This window comes from Bombina bombina, chromosome 2 (genome assembly GCF_027579735.1).
Source record: "Bombina bombina isolate aBomBom1 chromosome 2, aBomBom1.pri, whole genome shotgun sequence".
In the NCBI taxonomy this organism is placed as follows: domain Eukaryota; kingdom Metazoa; phylum Chordata; class Amphibia; order Anura; family Bombinatoridae; genus Bombina; species Bombina bombina.
This window is the reverse complement of record NC_069500.1, coordinates 966,722,981-966,741,518: the sequence shown is the minus strand read 5'-3', so window position 1 is coordinate 966,741,518 and position 18,538 is coordinate 966,722,981. Positions and strand designations below refer to the sequence as shown.

Here is an 18,538-nt window from a genome sequence, read left to right as displayed (position 1 = left end):
TTTAAATATATACGGATATTTCTATTAGAATATAAGTTCAACTATTTCTATACATGAGACAACAATAAATATTACTTATAACAATTTATTTCTACATTAAAACACTTGCATTATTTGCAAGTTTTATAATTTCAATAGAAAATAGGTCTCAAAAAGCACAAGTTTCCTCTTTTACACCTATTTGAGCTGGGTGTAATATTTCTCAATGTATCGACAGCCTCCGACAGTATATTAACGGTTTGCGCTTTCATTGGAAACCTGGTATAATTTATCGATTAATGGCTTCTATTACTTTCTATGGGACGCGAAGATTTTTTCGGCAGCCGGAGTCCAGCTGCCGATATTGAGGTATAACATGCCATTGGAAACAGTCGATAAACGATATTGCTTTCGACAGCATATTTAACGGTTTGCGAGTGCACGCAAACTGAATTACGACTCAATGGAAGCGAGGCCACAGTGCCTGTGCATTTACATGGAAATTTGACACACTGATTTTCTGGGCCTATGTTGCCTTTGAGACAGTATAGCAGCCAAGGAATAAAAAGTACCCCAATCCTGATATACCATTTGCAAAAGCAGATAATTCAAGATGTATTCTAAAAGCGGTATTTGAGTTGTTTTGTGTAGTTAATTTATCATGGTCTTTAGAATGGCTGGGCTTAACATAAAAAAGGACAGGACAAGGTCAGGGGATTCATGAAGTCAGGAATACAGAATAATAAAATAAATCCGGAACACATACAGAGTGATTTGAATAAAAAAAATAACTCTGTATGGTAGATTCTAAAGCAATCCGTGATACAGAGGCCAGGTAGAGAGGAGCAGTCAGGGCAATGGTAACTAGAGTCCTTCCTGACTTCTTTTTTATAGCAGACTCAGCACTTTTTCTGGGGTGACTTTTTAAAGGCTGTGGGGGATCCTAGAGGGAAAAATCCTGCCACAGAGCCACTGAACATTTTCTGAATGAAATGTGGGAGGATTAGGGGTCTGATTAAACAAAATATCAGAAATAATATTTAACTACAATTCCAAAAACGTATATGGTTCCCCTGTGCCTGCTTTTTTGTAAACCACATACGCATTATACACTGCGATCTGCATAACATAAAAGGCTACTTTTTTGTAACAAGTTTGCACTTTTGTTGAATAAGATATGGCTGTAGGCACTGGTCAGCTAAATCTACCCCCCCATATTTTTGCTGTACTCCACAATTCAATTTGGCTTTAGGATCTGTGCATCCTTTCTCTTTACAGACACTGGCACTGTAGTTTCATTATGCAGAGCATGTACATTTCTATTTCTTCAGTGTACCGAAGGGCCAGTTGCTCATTGTGGCGTAAAGCTGACGTTGTGCCCCTACATTTTTTTCCAAGTCAGCTTCTGGGGGAAACTATGATTTTTTTCACACTGTGCCACAGGCCAGGGTATCAAAATAAAATAAAAATTTAAACAGCTCTATGCTGGTATATAAGTTTTCCAGCAAGACTAGGAGGAGATCCCAAAAATCCCATTTGTGCCAATTGAATCCGGGCAGCCGGGTGGACCTAAGTTGCTATCTTTATTTTGATAAATGTGACATCCTCAGGTATACAATGTACTGCATTCACATAGTTTATAACATTTTATTCCATACCAGGACCACTTGGATGGGATATATTGGGACTCATCAATACAAATGTCCTGGCCAGTTGAATACATTTCTGACATTTTTTGGGACAGCTGGTTTATTAGGGGATTTATTTTATATAACCTGTCATGCAAGGGGTTATTTTGGGGGGGGGGGGGCACAGGGCATTATCATTAAAATGAAGAAACCGCAGTGACTGTTTATATCTATCCCTCTTCATAATCTCTGGGAAAAGAGGGGTAGCGAGGATGGGGTTTTGGATCCAGTAGGAACGTATGCTGGGTTTCTACACAATCCCCATTACCAAATTTAGGGCTCAAAACTTTTTAACCCCTTAACGACTGAGGACGTGCAGGGTACGTCCTCAGAAAAAAGGCAGTTAATGCCTGAGAACGTACCCTGCACGTCCTCAGTGTGGAAAGCAGCTGGAAGCGATCCTGCTCGCTTCCAGCTGCTTTCCGGTTATTGCAGTGATGCCTCGATATGGAGGCATCCTGCAATAACCTTTTTAAGTCATCCGGTGCAGAGAGAGCCACTCTGTGGCCCTCTCTGCACCGGAGATCGGTGGCTACCTGCGTTGGTGGGTGGGAGCCGGACCGGGAGGCGGGTGGCGGCCATGATGGCCATGTGGATCTGAAGGGGGGCGGGATCGTGGGCGGGGGTGGCTGGGGGCGCACACGGGCGCGCGCGGGCGCGTGCACGGGGAGGGAGCGGGTGGGAACCGCTACACTGCAGAAAATGGGGAAATAAAAAATATAATAAAAAATAAAATTTAAACAATCAGCAAGGTGGTGGGGGTTTGTCTGTGGGGGGTGGGGGGTGGGGGGGGGGGAAGCTACACTACAGAAAAAAACAAAAAACCCCAAAAAAAGCACTTTTTATTGTAAACTGGGTACTGGCAGACAGCTGCCAGTACCCAAGATGGCCCCCAATAAGGCAGAGGGGAGGGTTAGAGAGCGGTTTTGGGGGGGATCAGGGAGGTTGGGGGCTAAGGGGGGGATCCTACACAGTAGCATATGTAAATATGCTAAATAAAATTTCATTTTTTTTTAAAAACCCTTTTATTTTAGTACTGGCAGACTTTCTGCCAGTACTTAAGATGGCGGGGACAATTGTGGGGTGGGGGAGGGAAGGGAGCTGTTTGGGAGGGATCAGGGGGTGGGATGTGTCAGATGGGAGGCTGATCTCTACACTAAAGCTAAAATTAACCCTGCAAGCTCACTACAAACTCCCTAATTAACCCTTTCACTGCTAGCCATAATACACGTGTGAGGCGCAACAGGATTTAGTGGCCTTCTAATTACCAGAAAGCAACGCCAAAGTCATATATGTCTGCTATTTCTGAACAAAGGGGATCCCAGACAAGCATTTACAACCATTTGTGCCATAATTGCACAAGCTGTTTGTAAATGATTTCAGTGAGAAACCTAAAATTGTGAAAAATTTTACGTTTTTTTTAATTTGATCGCATTTGGCGGTGAAATGGTGGCATGAAATATACCAAAATGTGCCTAGATCAATACTTGGGGTTGTCTACTACACTACACTAAAGCTAAAATTAACCCTACAAGCTCCCTAAAAGCTCCCTAATTAACCCCTTAACTGCTGGGCATGATACACTTGTGGTGCGCAGTGGCATTTAGCGGCCTTCTAATTACCAAAAAGCAACGCCAAAGCCATATATGTGTGCTATTTCTGAACAAAGGGGATCCCAGAGAAGAATTTACAACCATTTATGCCATAATTGCACAAGCTGTTTGTAAATGATTTCAGTGAGAAACCTAAAGTTTGTGAAAAAAATTGTGAAAAAGTGAACAATTTTTTGTATTTGATCGCATTTGGCGGTGAAATGGTGGTATGAAATATACCAAAATTGGCCTAGATCAATACTTTGGGATGTCTACTAAAAAAAAATATATACATGTCAAGGGATATTCAGGGATTCCTGAAAGATATCAGTGTTCTAATGTAACTAGCGCTAATTTTGGAAAAAAATGGTTTGGAAATAGCAAAGTGCTACTTGTATTTATGGCCCTATAACTTGCAAAAAAAGCAAAGAACATGTAAACATTGGGTATTTCTAAACTCAGGACAAAATTTAGAAACTATTTAGCATGGGTGTTTTTTGGTGGTTTTAGATATGTAACAGATTTTGGGGGTCAAAGTTAGAAAAAGTGTGTTTTTTTCCTCATATTTTATAATTTTTTTTATAGTAAATTATAAGATATGATGAAAATAATGGTATCTTTAGAAAGTCCATTTAATGGCGAGAAAAACGGTATATAATATGTGTGGGTACAGTAAATGAGTAAGAAGAAAATTACAGCTAAACACAAACACCGCAAAAATGTAAAAATAGCCTTGGTCCCAAACGGACAGAAAATGGAAAAGTGCTCTGGTCACTAAGGGGTTAATTTCATATATGTCAGTGGGGTTCCAGGTATTTTTTCTGATATACTGAGACTGGATTCTCTGACAGATACTGGCTGGCATATAAATTTGTTTGAGCAACTATATGCTCAAACATGGTATCTGTCAGAAACAGGGAGAGATAATTTATTGGCTCAAATATTACAACATTAGTTGTGATGCCAGGAGTCAAAGTAAATAGGGGTATTTCAGGGGCAGTTAAATTTAAGGGTAGCCAATTTTATTCATATGTTGCTGGACACCTCCTTTTAGTTGGTAGAAGGCAGAGAGCACAATCACTAGATACATCACTCAGGGGCTCTATATCTGATGCCGTAAGGGTTGTGCTATCAGATAAAGCAGAGAGGGTTTCATTCCCTAAATTTTGGGCAAGAATGGCACTGCCATAGGGGATTTTTTATTTATTCCTAACCTTACACCAATTCCCACTTCACTCCCAATTACCACCCCTATTCCCACTCCCGTATTCCTCATATTTTTTATTTATTTTTTTATATCAGGAACAGTAGGAAATTGTTCAACTTAAAAACTGAAGGGAAGGGGTTAACAGCAAGTAATATAACCCCCCTCAAAAAAACAATACTATTGATCAGCACTGATCACAGTACTAACAGGCTGATTACAGTAGAACCACTGTGATCAGCAGCAAAAAAAGATTTATATAAATATATATATATATATATATATATATATATATATATATATATATATATATATATATATATATATACAGTATATATATATATATATATATATATATATATATATATATATATATATATATATAAAATCCCTCTTGTAGTAAATCCAGCCTCTTGGAAGGGCCTTTTGGTTAACCCACTACTAAGAAGTCCTGTGAGTGCTTTCTTTCATAGGAAATATATATATTTAGAAGGCAGCACACACACTGTGGGACACACTAACACACTGAGCTGCCTTCCTCTCTCCCTCAGATGACAGTGAGGGAAGAGAGGAAGCAGACACAGTTGTAACAATGATCCCACTCACTCCTTAATGCTGAACCGGATCCAGTGCTCAGGAGGCAATGGAGGGGGAGCAGGACACAGAAGCTGTTAGGACATTCTATGCAGTCCTAATGGCGCTAAAGCCCAGCGCTGTTAGGACAGCATAGAAAATCCTTATGGTGGGAAGGGGTTAAATATTTTTCTAGAGAGGCAGATTACTTTTTTGTAGTCTCTAATGGAAGTACAAATATTTTTGAAAAGTTTCCAAGCATGAATGATACTTACTCTGTAGATAGTGGCCATAAGTCAGAAGAGTAGCTCATTATGAGATACTTCTTGTTAACCTCTAGCTTAAGTGATTCTCTGCAGGCCGTGTGAGAAATAAAATGCTTTTCAATTCCATGGTCATTTTCATCTTCTGCAATTAAAAAAACAATAACAATGGAGCCCAACTGATTCAAATGCCTTTGTTCTGATAGAGAAGATCTAGAAATTATGAGTAAACAAACGATAAATCTTTTTTTCTGAAAAAACAAAACCTTAAAGGCACATGAAAACCACACTTTTTCTTTCACAATTTATATACAGCATGCAATTTCAAACAATTGTCTAATATACTTCTATTATCAAATTTTCTTTGTTCTCTTGGTATCTTTTGTTTAAAAGCAGGAACATAAGTTTAGGAACGTGCACATGTCTGGAACACTATATGGCAGCAGTTTTGCTAGAATGTTATCCATTTGCAAGAGCACTAATCCATGCCATGTAGTGCTCCAGACATCTATCTAGGTGTATCTTCAATAAAGAACACAATGAGAATAAATCAAATTTGATAATAGAAGTAAATTGGAATTTTTTTAAAAAATTGCATGCTCTGTCTGAATCATGAAATACATTTCTTGGGCTTCATATCCCTTTAAAACAATGACTTGCCTGTAGATGAAGGGGGGGGGGGGGGAGTAAATTTAAACAATGGAACAATTCACTGAGGGTGCCGATATTATTAAACAGATTATAATCATATTTTTACATTTCAGTTACATATTTTATTAACTTGGAATCGTGGATGTGAGTTTGGTTTTACATTTCCTTTTACACATTATTTCTTATGTTTGTAATTTTAAAAGACACATTTTGTGTCTTAAAGGGACATTAAAAAAACACCAAAAAAAGAAAATGTTTTAACCTGCATATGCTACTTATTATAATTATCGATTATTTTTAGAGCGTCAACAGATTCAGCAGCGCTATAAAAATAGACGGTATACAAGGAAACATTTATAGGGATCAAATGGGTAGAGGGCCCTTCCAAGAGTCGCACTGTTGTAGTCAGCTCTTAAGAAGGTTAACTACAAACAGCTGGGGTCTTAGGCTTACATGCTAAGGGGTTCAAGGGGATAGCAATGGAGGAGAGGAACTGCTATAAAGAAAGGTTAGTGTAGGTTGTATGCATCCCTGAACAGTAGAGTCTTTAGTGAGCGCTTGAAGCTTTCAAAACTAGGGGAGAGTCTTGTGGAGTGAGGCAGAGAGTTCCACAAGATGGGAACCAGTCTGGAGAAGTCCTGTAAACGGGAGTGTGAGGAGGTAACATCAGAGGAGGAGAGTAGGAGGCCATAAGCAGAACGAAGGGGATGGGAGGGAGAGTATCTAGAGACAAGGTCTGAGATATAGAGGGGAGCAGTGCAGTTGAGGGCCTTGTATGTCAGAGTCAGAATTTTGTGTTAAAGGGACATGAAACCCACATTTTTTCTTTCATGATTTAGAAAGAGAATACAATTTTAAACATCTTTCTAATTTACTTCTATTATCTAATTTGTTTTATTCTCTTGATATTCTTTGCTGAAAAGCATATCTAGATATGCTCAGTAGCTGCTGATTGGTTGCTGCACATAGAAGCCTTGTGTGATTGGCTCACCATGTGCATTGCTTTTTCTTCAACTAAGGATATCTAAAAAATGAAGCAAAATAAATAATAGAAGTAAATTGTAAAGTTGTTTAAATTTCTATTCTCTATCTGAATCATGAAAGAAAGATTTTGGGTTTAGTTGCCCTTTAAGTTCTGGAGGCAAGAGGAAGCCAGTGAAGGCAGATTGGCAGAGAGGTGCAGTAAATGAAGAGCGACCTGTAAGGAAGATGAGCCTGGCAGAGGCATTCATTATGGATTGTAAAGGAGCTAAGCGGCAGCTAGGGAGACCAGAGAGGACAGAATTGCAGTAGTCAAGGCGGGAAAGGATGAGAGAGGGGAGTAAAATCTTAGTTGTGTCTTGTGTAAGGAAATGTCTCATTTTAGAGATGTTTTTAAGGTGGAAGCGGCAGGATTTAGCCAAGGACTGAATGTGAGGAGTGAAAGAAAGATCTGAGTCAAATGTGACCCCAAGACATCGGGCATGCAGGGTAGGGGTAATGATGGAGTTCTCGACAGTTATAGAGAAATTGGGGGTGGTGATTTTGGAAGAAGGGGGGGAAATAAAGAGCTCAGTTTTGGAGAGATTTAGCTTAAGGTAGTGAGAGGACATCCTGGAAGAGATGTGAGAAAGACAGTTAGTGACATGGGCTAGCAAGGAAGGAGATAGGTCTAGTGCAGAAAAGTAGATTTGGGTGTCGTCGGCATATAGAGGATATTGAAACCCCGTGGAACTTTATTAGGGAACCTAATGATGACGTGTAGATTGAGAAGCGAAGGGGACCGAGGACAGAGCCTTGCGGTACCCGAACAGTAGTGGTGACGGGGCAGAGGAAGCCCCAGATAAGGCTACACTAAATGTACAGTTAGACAGGTAGCAAGAGAAGGGCTGTGTCACAAATGCCAAAGGATTGAAGAGTTTGGAGAAAAAGAGGGTGGTCAACAGTATCAAAGGCTGCGGACAGATCAAGGAGGATAAGCAGAGAGAAGTGTCATTTTGATTTTGCTGTAAGTAGGTCGTTGGTAACCTTAACGATTGCTGTCTCTGTGGAGTGATGGGGACGAAATCCAGATTGCAGTGGGTCAAGGAGGGAGTTTGATGTAAGGAAATTGGATATGCGTGCATATACTAGCTTTTTGAGAAGCTTTGAGGCAAGAGGGAGTAGGGAAATACGGTGGTAGTTGGATGGGGAGTTGGATCGAAAGAAGGTTTTGTGAGGATAGGTGTGACCAGTGCATGTTTCAGAGATGAGGGAAAGGTTGAAAATGTGTGTTAGTATAGGGGTAAGGGTAGAAGAGAGGGAGGGGAGTAGCTGTGAGGGGATAGGGTCAAGGGGACAGGTAGTGAGGTGAGAGCACAGTATAAGTGCAGAAACTTCTTCCTCAGTAACAGGGGAGAAAGAGCTAAATGTATGGTTATGTGGGTTGTGGTTGATTGCAAGCTTTTGAGGGGGTGAGAGAAAGAATGCAAGTATGTTGAGAGCTGATTTCTTTTCTGATGAAGTCGATTTTGTTATTGAATTGGCTGGCAAAATCTTCAGCTGACAGTAGTATTAGGAGGTTGGGGTGGACGGAGAAGAGTATTGAAAGTGAAGAACAGAGTTTTGGGTTTGAAGAAAGAGTAGAGATAAGAGACGAGAAGTAATGTTGTTTATAAAGATTAAGGGCAGAATAGTAGGAGTTGAAGATGAACTTGTAGTGAAGAAATTCAGCTGAACTCTGAGATTTCCTCCACTGTAATTTTCTCCACTGTAATGCCGCTCAGCATTACAAGAACATCTACGTAGGTACTGTGTCAGAGGAGTATGCCAGGGCTGAGGATGAGTATGTGATTTCCGAGCTATGGTAAGAGGGGCCAGATTGTCAAGGACTGATGTAAGGGTGGAATTATAGTGGCAGATAGATTGGTCAGGGCAGGAAAAGGAGGAGATGGATGAGAGGAGAGGTTTGAGGGAATTAGCAAGCTGTTGCTGATCTAATGACATAATGCTTCTGTAACGTTTGGTGTGAGGAGTAAAAGGAGGGAGAGTTGTACGGAGGGATGTGATGTTGCAAGTGAGGAGATGGTGGTCAGAAAGAGGAAAAGGGGAGTTTGTGAAGTTTGAAATAGTGCATCGATAGCAAAATGCTACAAATCAAATAGTTGGTATAGGCAATTAGCAGCGTTTTAAACATGTAATTTACAGGTTTGCTGATTAACCAGGCACTATGAATCTTCTCTAAGTGTGGAGACGTCACAGCCCCCCCCCCCAACAGACAAAGTGTGGATTTATCTGACAATGTCCTGGGCTACTCCTTGCAGATTTTTGGAATGTTCTCACAGTTCATCAGATGGACCAGTTTCTCAGATGCAGCCTGCAGTGCTGCTGTGCTGAGAAATGGAAGTTGTTAAAGGTAATTGTTTTTATTTACCTTCCTGTGGTCTTGGTGGCTATACACAATCTATGTACCATGGTTGTCACAAATCTAGAGATTATACTGTACTTAAATACTCTCTTATGCACTTTTTAAGAATTTGAGTTTTTGGGTGTACTGTTGCTTTAAATATCCCCTTTAAAATTGTTTACATGTCTAACTGATGCAGAATGCATTTCTCAACTATAACACTTTTTAAGCTTAAATTTGGCTCTTTTTGCTTGTTTTTTATGCTGCATTATTTTCAAGTGGTTTAGCATATGGGTAATATGTCCCTTTTATAGGACATGGGAGTCAAAATTAAACTTTCATGATTCAAGTAAGTGTGTACAACTTTTTTTTTTTTTACAAAGATATGACGAGTCCACGGATTTCATCCTTACTTGTGGAATTTATCCTCCTGCTGACAGGAAGTGGCAAAGAGCACCACAGCAGAGCTGTATATATATAGCTCCTCCCTTCCCTCCCAACCCAGTCATTCTCTTTGCCTATGTTAGTACTAGGAAGAGGTAAAGTGAGGTGTTAGTTTTATTTTCTTCAATCAAGAATTTTTTTATTTTAAAATGGTGCCAGTGAGTACAATTTTCCTCAGGGGGAATTTGTCAATTGAAAACAGCTTAATTCCTACCCTGATGTCGATGATCTTAGCTGTTATTCCTAAGATCCATGTTGGTTCCCACAACTCATCTGGAGGTAGTTTAAGAAGATCTTCAGTGTGGTGACCGGTGCTTTGCTACAAGCAACTTTAAGGTATGTTCAGTCTTTTGTTTTCTGGAGAGACTTGATGTAACAGAACAGACTGACATTTCCCCTATATGGGGAAGGGTAAGCAGTATACACTAATATAAGGATGGTGTACCTGAAATCCCTTGGTATTATTTGTATTTTTTATTTATCATACAAATACCTATTGGGGCTTGTTTAGGGCCGGACGCTGGGAGTTGCGGTGGACTTTTATAATTTATAAACTGGTTTGAGGAAACTGTGTTTTTGATGTGCACATGGCATTTTTTTGTGAAAACGACATATTTATTATATTGTTTTACGGCGACCCATGCGGGCCTTAGTTAAAGTTACATGATGCCCATGGTGGGCGGGGCTTGTTTTCGCGCGCTCAGATGCGCAGCAGTTTTCAGATCAAGTAGTATCAGAGATCAGGGCTCCGGTTCAGGCCTACATCTGTATCACCTCTGTCGAAAGATAACCAGTGTATTCCGGGGGCAGGTAGGCGCGTGGTGCAGAGGCTTATTTTTTGTTGCTAAATAAAAAACTGTTTAAAGTGGTTATTACAGGTTTTTGCAAGTGGGTGCAATACTTATAAGATAGTTGGGGCACATTAAAATATCATCATCTGTCCCTAACAACTTATTGCAGATATCAGAAAAATAGTTACGCTTTAAAATTTAAAGGCGCAGTAAGTTTTTTCTTCTGGTTTATTTTGCCCTATTTGCATTTAGTGCTCATTATTATCAGTATACGACTATTGTTTATCTTGCTAGTCTGTTTAACATGTCTGACTCGGAGGATGAAACTCCTTGCTCTATGTGTTTAAATGCCACTGTTGAACCTCCTCTAGTTTTGTGTTCCTCATGCACAGAGAGGGCTGTACAATGTAAAGCACACATTTTATGTAAAGAAGATGTGTCTAAGGATTATTCTCAAGCTGAAGAGAATCAGAGTATACCGCCAAATTCTTCCCAAGCGTCACAGCCTTTAACGCCCACTCAAGCGACGCAGGGTTCCTCAACCGCGTCTAACTAATTTACTCTGCAGGATATGGCTGCAGTTATGTCAAATACCCTTACAGAGGTTTTATCTAAACTGCCTGTGTTACAGGGCAAACGTAGCAGGTCAGACGGCCATGAGAATGCTACGACCTCTGATGCTTTAGTAGCTGTTTCTGATGTACCCTCTCAGGGATCTGAAGTGGGAGTCAGGGAATTTCTGTCTGAGGGGGAACTTTCTGATTCGGGAAGTGTGTTACCTCAGAAGGATACGGACACAGTGTCCTTTAGATTTAAACTTGAACACCTCTGCCTGTTGCTTCGGGAGGTTTTAGCGACTCTGGATGATTGTGATTCTATTGTGATTCCGCCAGAGAAATTGTGTAAGATGGACAAATACTTAGAGGTTCCTACTTACTCTGATGTTTTTCCGGTTCCTAAGAGAATCTCGGAAATTATTACACGGTCCTCTCTACCACCATGGAGGCTTCCATTGAGGCAGGACCTGCTAATTCAGGGACCTTTTCAACATCCAAATTTAGTTTCTCTGCAACTGACTGCATGGATATTGAACGCTTGATTTTATCTAAGCATGGGTTCTCTGACTCGGTCATTGATACTTTGATTGAGGCACGTAAGCCTGTTACTAGAAAGATCTACCATAAGATATGGCGCAAATATCTTTATTGGTGCGAATCCAAGGGCTACTCATGGAGTAGAATTAGGATTCCCAGACTTTTGTCTTTTCTCCAAGAGGGATTGGAGAAAGGGTTATCAGCAAGTTCCTTAAAGGGACAAATCTCTGCTTTGTCTATTTTACTACACTAACGTTTGGCAGATGTTCCAGACGTTCAGTCCTTTTGTCAGGCTCTGACCAGAATCAAGCCTGTGTTCAGACCAATTGCTCCACCCTGGAGTTTGAATTTAGTTCTTAGTGTTCTTCAAGGGGTTCCATTTGAGCCCATGCATTCCATAGATATTAAGTTATTATCTTGGAAAGTTTTTTTTTTGGTTGTTATTTCTTCTGCTCGTAGAGTTTCTGAGCTTTCAGCATTACAATGTGAATCGCCTTATCTTATCTTTCATTCTGATAAGGTGGTTCTACGTACCAAACCTGGGTTCCTTCCTAAGGTTGTTTCAAAAAAGAATATTAATCAGGAAATTGTGGTTCCTTCGTTATGTCCTAATCCTTCTTCTAAGAAGGAGCGTCTGTTACATAACTTGGACGTGGTCCATGCCCTGAAGTTTTACTTGCAGGCGACTAAAGAATTTCGTCAATCTTCTTCTTTATTTGTTGTTTTTTCTGGAAGGCGTAGGGGCCAGAAAGCTACGGCTACCTCTCTTTCCTTTGGCTGAAGAGTATCATCCGTTTGGCATATGAGACTGCTGGACGGCAGCCTCCTGAAAGAATTACGGCTCATTCCACTAGGGCTGTGGCTTCCTCATGGGCATTTAAAAACAATGCTTCTGTTGAACAGATTTGCAAGGCTGAGACTTGGTCGTCTCTTCACACTTTTTCTAAATTTTACAAATTTGATACTTTGGCTTCTTCTGAGGCTGGTTTTGGGAGAAAGGTTCTTCAAGCAGTGGTGCCTTCCGTTTAGGTTCCTGTCTTGTCCCTCCCTTTCATCCGTGTCCTATAGCTTTGGTATTGGTATCCCACAGGTAAGGATGAAATCCATGGACTCGTCATATCTTTGTAAAAGAAAAGGAAATTTATGCTTACCTGATAAATTTATTTCTTTTACGATATGACGAGTCCACGGCCCACCCTGTCATTTTTAAGACAGGTATATATTTATTTTTTATTAAACTTTAGTCACCTCTGCACCTTTAGCTTTTCCTTTCTCTTCCTAACTTCGGTCGAATGACTGGGTTGGGAGGGAAGGGAGGAGCTATATATACAGCTCTGCTGTGGTGCTCTTTGCCACTTCCTGTCAGCAGGAGGATAAATCCCACAAGTAAGGATGAAATCGGTGGACTCGTAATATCGTAAAATAAATAAATTTATCAGGTAAGTATAAATTTCCTTTTTTAGCTTCCAGTTTAATTCTGTTATGAAAATTAACCTCTTTCTTTTGGAACAATATTTATAACACATAGTGCTCAAGGAATGTGCCTACCAAAATATGCTCCTCATAGAAAGGTTTCAACAAAGAATATCAAGAGAATTAGGTAATTTTGAAAAAATAAGTAAGTACTTATTTTTTTAATTATGTGCTGTCTTTGAATCATGGTTTAATTGTAAATACCATGGGGCCTATTTATCATGATGCAAGCGGACATGATCCGATATTGCGGATCATGTCCGCTGCACATCGATAAATGCCGACAGCATACGCTCTCAGCATTTATCATTACACCCTGCAGATTCGCGGCCCACCGGCCGCTAGCAGGGGATGTCAATGAACCCGATCGTATTGGATCGGGTTGATTTCTGACTATGTCTGTCCGCCGCCTCAGAGCAGGCGGACAGGTTATGGATCAGCTATGGATCTTTAGACCGCTCCTTCATAACTTGTGTTTCTGGCGAGCTTTAAACCGGGGGCATCAATCTCCATACAGAGCTTGATAAATAGGCCCCCATGTCCCTTTAAGTTTTATGGCCAAGTATAATTTCTTAGCTAGCCTGTAATTACATTTAACAAGCTGACACAATGTTGTTTGCTGGTAACCTGGTAGTTGTAGATGAAAATCTCTTTATAAACCCACACCTACTACACAAATACTACTTTATACTATGTTATGATGCATTTTCTAATTGTATTTGATGCAAGATACATACAATATCATACACTAATAATAAAAACTAGAATCTTCACAGAAGTTAATGGATATGTTTGACTACCAGTTGTTAAGAGTGCAACAGAAATGTGATTTAAAACATCTTGAAATAGGTAATGGAGACTTGTCTTTGTTGAAATGCAATCAGTGTTAATCTGGCAGTTGCAGTTACACATCCATAGCCCAAAGTATAAACATAAAAAAACGTAACCTTATTGTCTTCTTAACAGCGTAAAGAGGAAACATAGTCTATGGCAGGGTTCTTTAAACCACGGGTCAGGACCCATTACTGTGTAGCAACACCATGTTTACTGGGTTGCAACGTGTGTGTGTGTGTGTGTGTGTTGTAGGAGAGCGCGTGTGGTGTGTGTGTTGTTCAAGTGTGATATGTGTGTTTTATATGAGAATGAGTGTGTGTGTGTTGTATAAGGGTGTGTTGTATGAGTGCTATTACCTTTTAGAACACTCTAAATTTTGACTACAAACAGGATTAAAGTATGCACACATATTAGTCACTTTGCCAAAAATTGCAGCAAACTTGTTGTATATTACTTCAGAAGTTTTCAAGCCAACCATAAAAATAGGGTTGTGGAGGTATGTGGTATCATTTCAATGGGTCTTGGGGAAAAAAGTTTGAAGAACCCTGGTCTATGGGGTAGTGAGTCTGCCAAACAAATCTTTTACAAAGCACCACAGTGCAAAACTGGTCAGATGTTTGGCCGAGGGGTTGATGCAACCTCACTACACTGTGGACTATGTTTCTTTATGCTGTTAAGAAGATGATAAAGTGAAGTGTTTTTAAGTTTATACTTTGGGCTATGGATGTCTAATTGCCGCAGGCATGCCTTTTGGGCAGGGCGAGAGGGGAACCTGTCCAGGGCCCTGCTTTTTGGGGGCCCCGCAATGTCAGTGGGGCTGTTATGAGATGGTGCAATGTATATGTTGTATTTAGTTTATGAGAAGTGTTTATGGTATCAAGTGGTCTAATAGTTTGTGTTATTCTCTATATAGTTATCACTGAATGATGGCACAGGATGGGCCAGACGAAGGTCAGGGGAGCGGAATGAGAGCACTGGGCTGAGGAGCAAATGTATCTTGCTCAGGGCCCCGCAAATACTAAGGTTGAACTGTCAAATTAACACTGTTTCTACTATAACAAAGTCAAGCCTCCATTACCTCTATCAAGATGTTGTGAACTCATTCAGTGTAGACTGCTTTTTATAGCAGCTTTATAAAGACATGAAACCCAAAATAATTTTCTGTGATTCAGAGCATGTGATTTTAAACAACTTTAAAATGTACTTCTATTATCTAATTTGCTTTATTCTCTTGGTATCCTTAGTTAAAAAGCATATCTAGGTAGGCTCAGTAGCAGCAATGCATTACCGGGAGCTAGCTGCTGATTGGTAGCTGAACAAAAATGTTTCATTGGTTCTCCAGATGTGTTCAGCTAGCTCCCAGTAGTGCATTGCTGCTGCTTCAACAAAGGATACAAGAAAAATTAAGCAAATTTGATAAAGGAAGTGCATTGGAAAGTTGTTTAAAATTACATGATCTATTTGATTAATTTTTGGTTTCATGTCCCTTTAACTATGTTTCAGGGAACCTGAGATTTAAAAAAACAAACAAACGAAATGTATGCTTACCTGATAAATGTATTTATTTACGGATATGGTGAGTCCACAACGTCCTCAATTACTGTTGGGAATATCTCTCCTGGCCAGCAGAAGGAGGCAAAGAGCACCACAGCAAAGCTGTTAAGTATCACTTCCCTTCCCACAAACCCCAGTCATTCAACCGAAGGGAAATGGAAAAAGGAAAAATACAAAGGTGTAGAGGTGCCTGAAGTTTAGTAAAAAATAACTGCCTTAATAAAAAGGGTGGGGTGGTGGATTCACCATATCCGGAAAGAAATAAATTTATTAGGTAAGCATACATTTTGTTTTCTTTCCTAAGATATGGTGAGTCCACGACGTCCTCAATTACTGTTGGAAACCAATACCCAAGCTAGAGGACACAGATGACTAGGGAGGGATAACAAGACAGGCATACCTAAACAGAAGGCACCATCGCTTGAAGAACCTTTTTTCCAAAAGAAGCCTCAACCGAGGCAAAAGTATCAAATTTGTAAAATTTAGAAAAAGTATGCAGAGAAGACCTAGTTGCAGCCTTGCAAATCTGTTCCACAGAAGCTTCATTGTTGAAAGCCCAGAAGAAGAAACAGCCCTCGTGAAATGAGCTGTAATTCTCTCAGGAGGCTGCTGACCAGCAGTCTCATAAGCAAAACGAATTATACTTCTCAACCATAAAGAAAGAGAAGTAGCTTTCTGACCCTTACGTTTTCCTGAGAAACAAACAGGGCAGTGGACTGGCAAAAATCCTTGGTCGCCAGTAGGTAGAATTTCAGAGCATGCACAACATCCAGGTTGTGCAACAAACGTTCCTTAGGACATAGAGAAGGAACAATAATTTCCTGATAAATATTTCTATCTGAAACCACTTTAGGAAGAAAAACCCAACTTTGTTTAATCTCCAAGCAGTCAGCATCAGAGAAACGAGATTTGGATAAAAGAAAAGACCCTGAGTTAGAATGTCCTTCCTCAGAAAAATCCTCCGAAGTGGAAGAAATTACGTTTCCACTAGATCTGCATGCTAGATCCTGCAAGACCATGCAGGAACTATGACAATTACCGATGCTCTCTCCCATTAGATATGAGCAATGACTCATGGAAGGAGAGCAAATTGAGGAAACAGGTATGTCAGACTGAAAACCCAAGGAAACGCCAGAGAATCAGGGCAGCCTCCTGATCTCTTGACCTTTAAATGGACCTTGGAAGCTTGGTGTACTGCCATCTGATCCAACTCCAGCACCCCCCATTTGAGGGTTAAACTGGAGAACACCTCTGGGAGGAGCGCCAACTCCCTAGAAAGAAATGTCTGACTGCTCAAGAAGTCCGCTCTCCCAGTATCCACTCCTGGAAGGGGATAGTAGATAGACAGCAATTGTTAGCGTCCGCCCACTGAACAATCCACGCCACCTCCATCATGGTTGAGGAACTCCAGGTTTCTCCCAGGTGGTTGATGTAAACCACTGAGATGAAACTGTCCAACTAGAACTTGGTAACCCGGGCTAAAGACAACTGAGGCCAAGTCATTAGAACATTGTAGATCACTCTCAAATCCAAGATGGTTATGGAGAGAGCAGACTCCTCCCAAGACCACAATCCCCAGCCCAACAAGCTGGCGTCCGTGGTCACTATTACCCAGGAAGGTCTCCGGAAGCCTGTGCCCTGAGACAGCTGGTCCTGAGAAAACCACCAAGGGAGAAAATCCCATATCGATCTAGATCTATCCCCGAGACAGATCCACATGATCACTATCTGAGCATGAGTAACAGCTTAACTCTCAGATGGAATCAAACAAGGGGAATGATGTCCAATGAAGCGACCATCAGACCAATTACCTCCATACATTAAGCCACCAAAGGCTGAACAGTAGACTGCAGAGAAAGGCAAGAGAAAGGAATCTTTGATTTTCTGACCTCTGTCAGAAATATTTTCAGGGATAGGGAAACTATTATGGTCCCTAAGAAAAACTACCCCTGTAGCTGGAACAAGGGAACTCATTTCCAGATACACTTCCCATCCGTGGGGATGAAGAAAGACAACAAGATCTCTTTATGAGAACTTGCTTGTTGAAAAGATGGCGCCTGAACCATTATGTCATCCAGGAAGGACACCATAGCAATTCCCCAAAACCTTATCATTGCCAAGATAGCCCCCTCTGGAAGCCGTGGCAAGGCCAAAGGGAAGAGCCACAAACTGAAAGAGTTTGACAGAAAGGCAAATCTCAGGAACTTAAAGATACGCATCCTCCAGGTCTATGGTCATCATGAACTGACCCTCTTGGACCAAAGAAAAAAAAAAAAAAAAAAGGAACCAATGGTTTCCATTTTGAAGGGCGGTACCCTGAGAAAACTTGACGAGACACTTTAGGTCTAGAGTAGGATGAACAATTCCCTCATTTTCGGGAACCACGAACAGGAATTAATAGAATCCTAGACCCTGTTCCCTTACAGGAACTGGAACTATCACTCACAGAGAAGAGAGTTCTCAATGCACTTCAAAAATGCCTCACTGTTATCTGGCCTACAGATAAATTGAGAGGAACCTGCCTCTGGGAGGAGGTATGAATTCTATTTAGTATCCCTGAGATACTATGTTCGAAGCCTATCTGGGACATCTCATATCCATGTTTGAAGACAGAAAGATTCAGCCCCCCACTTGGTCCGATCCCAGATTGGGGGCAAACTCCTTCAGGTCTATTTATTTTGTCTTATGGTAGAAAAGACCCTTTTTTACCCATAATATCAGAAATATTCCTTTCTGATCAGAACCCAACAAGGTCTTACCCTTGTAAGGAAGCACCAAAAGATTGGACTCATGGGAAAATCCACTGACCAAGGATATAGCCACAACGCCCTGTGGGCTAGCACAGCGAAGACAGATATCTTGGCTCCTGGCTTAAAGACTTGCATGGTAGCATCAGAAATAAAATAATTAGCTAGCTTACGAGCCTTAATTCTGTTCTGAATCTTCTCCAAAGGAGTCCCTACCAAAATGGGATCAGACAAGGCGTTGCACAAATAAGATGCTACACTTGACACAGTGGCAATACAAATTTCCA

The 18,538-nt window shown here is 40.6% G+C and overlaps 1 protein-coding gene across 1 annotated transcript in view; it reads right to left on the bottom strand.

Moving 5' to 3' along the window:
- LOC128649909 (complement C3-like) overlaps positions 1-18,538 on the bottom strand; it is an 80,602-nt gene that overhangs the window by 2,482 nt on the left and 59,582 nt on the right. The window contains exon 7 of the mRNA XM_053703459.1: positions 5,312-5,444. Within this exon, the coding sequence (XP_053559434.1) occupies positions 5,312-5,444 (133 nt within the window). The remainder of the gene's footprint in view (positions 1-5,311; positions 5,445-18,538) is intronic.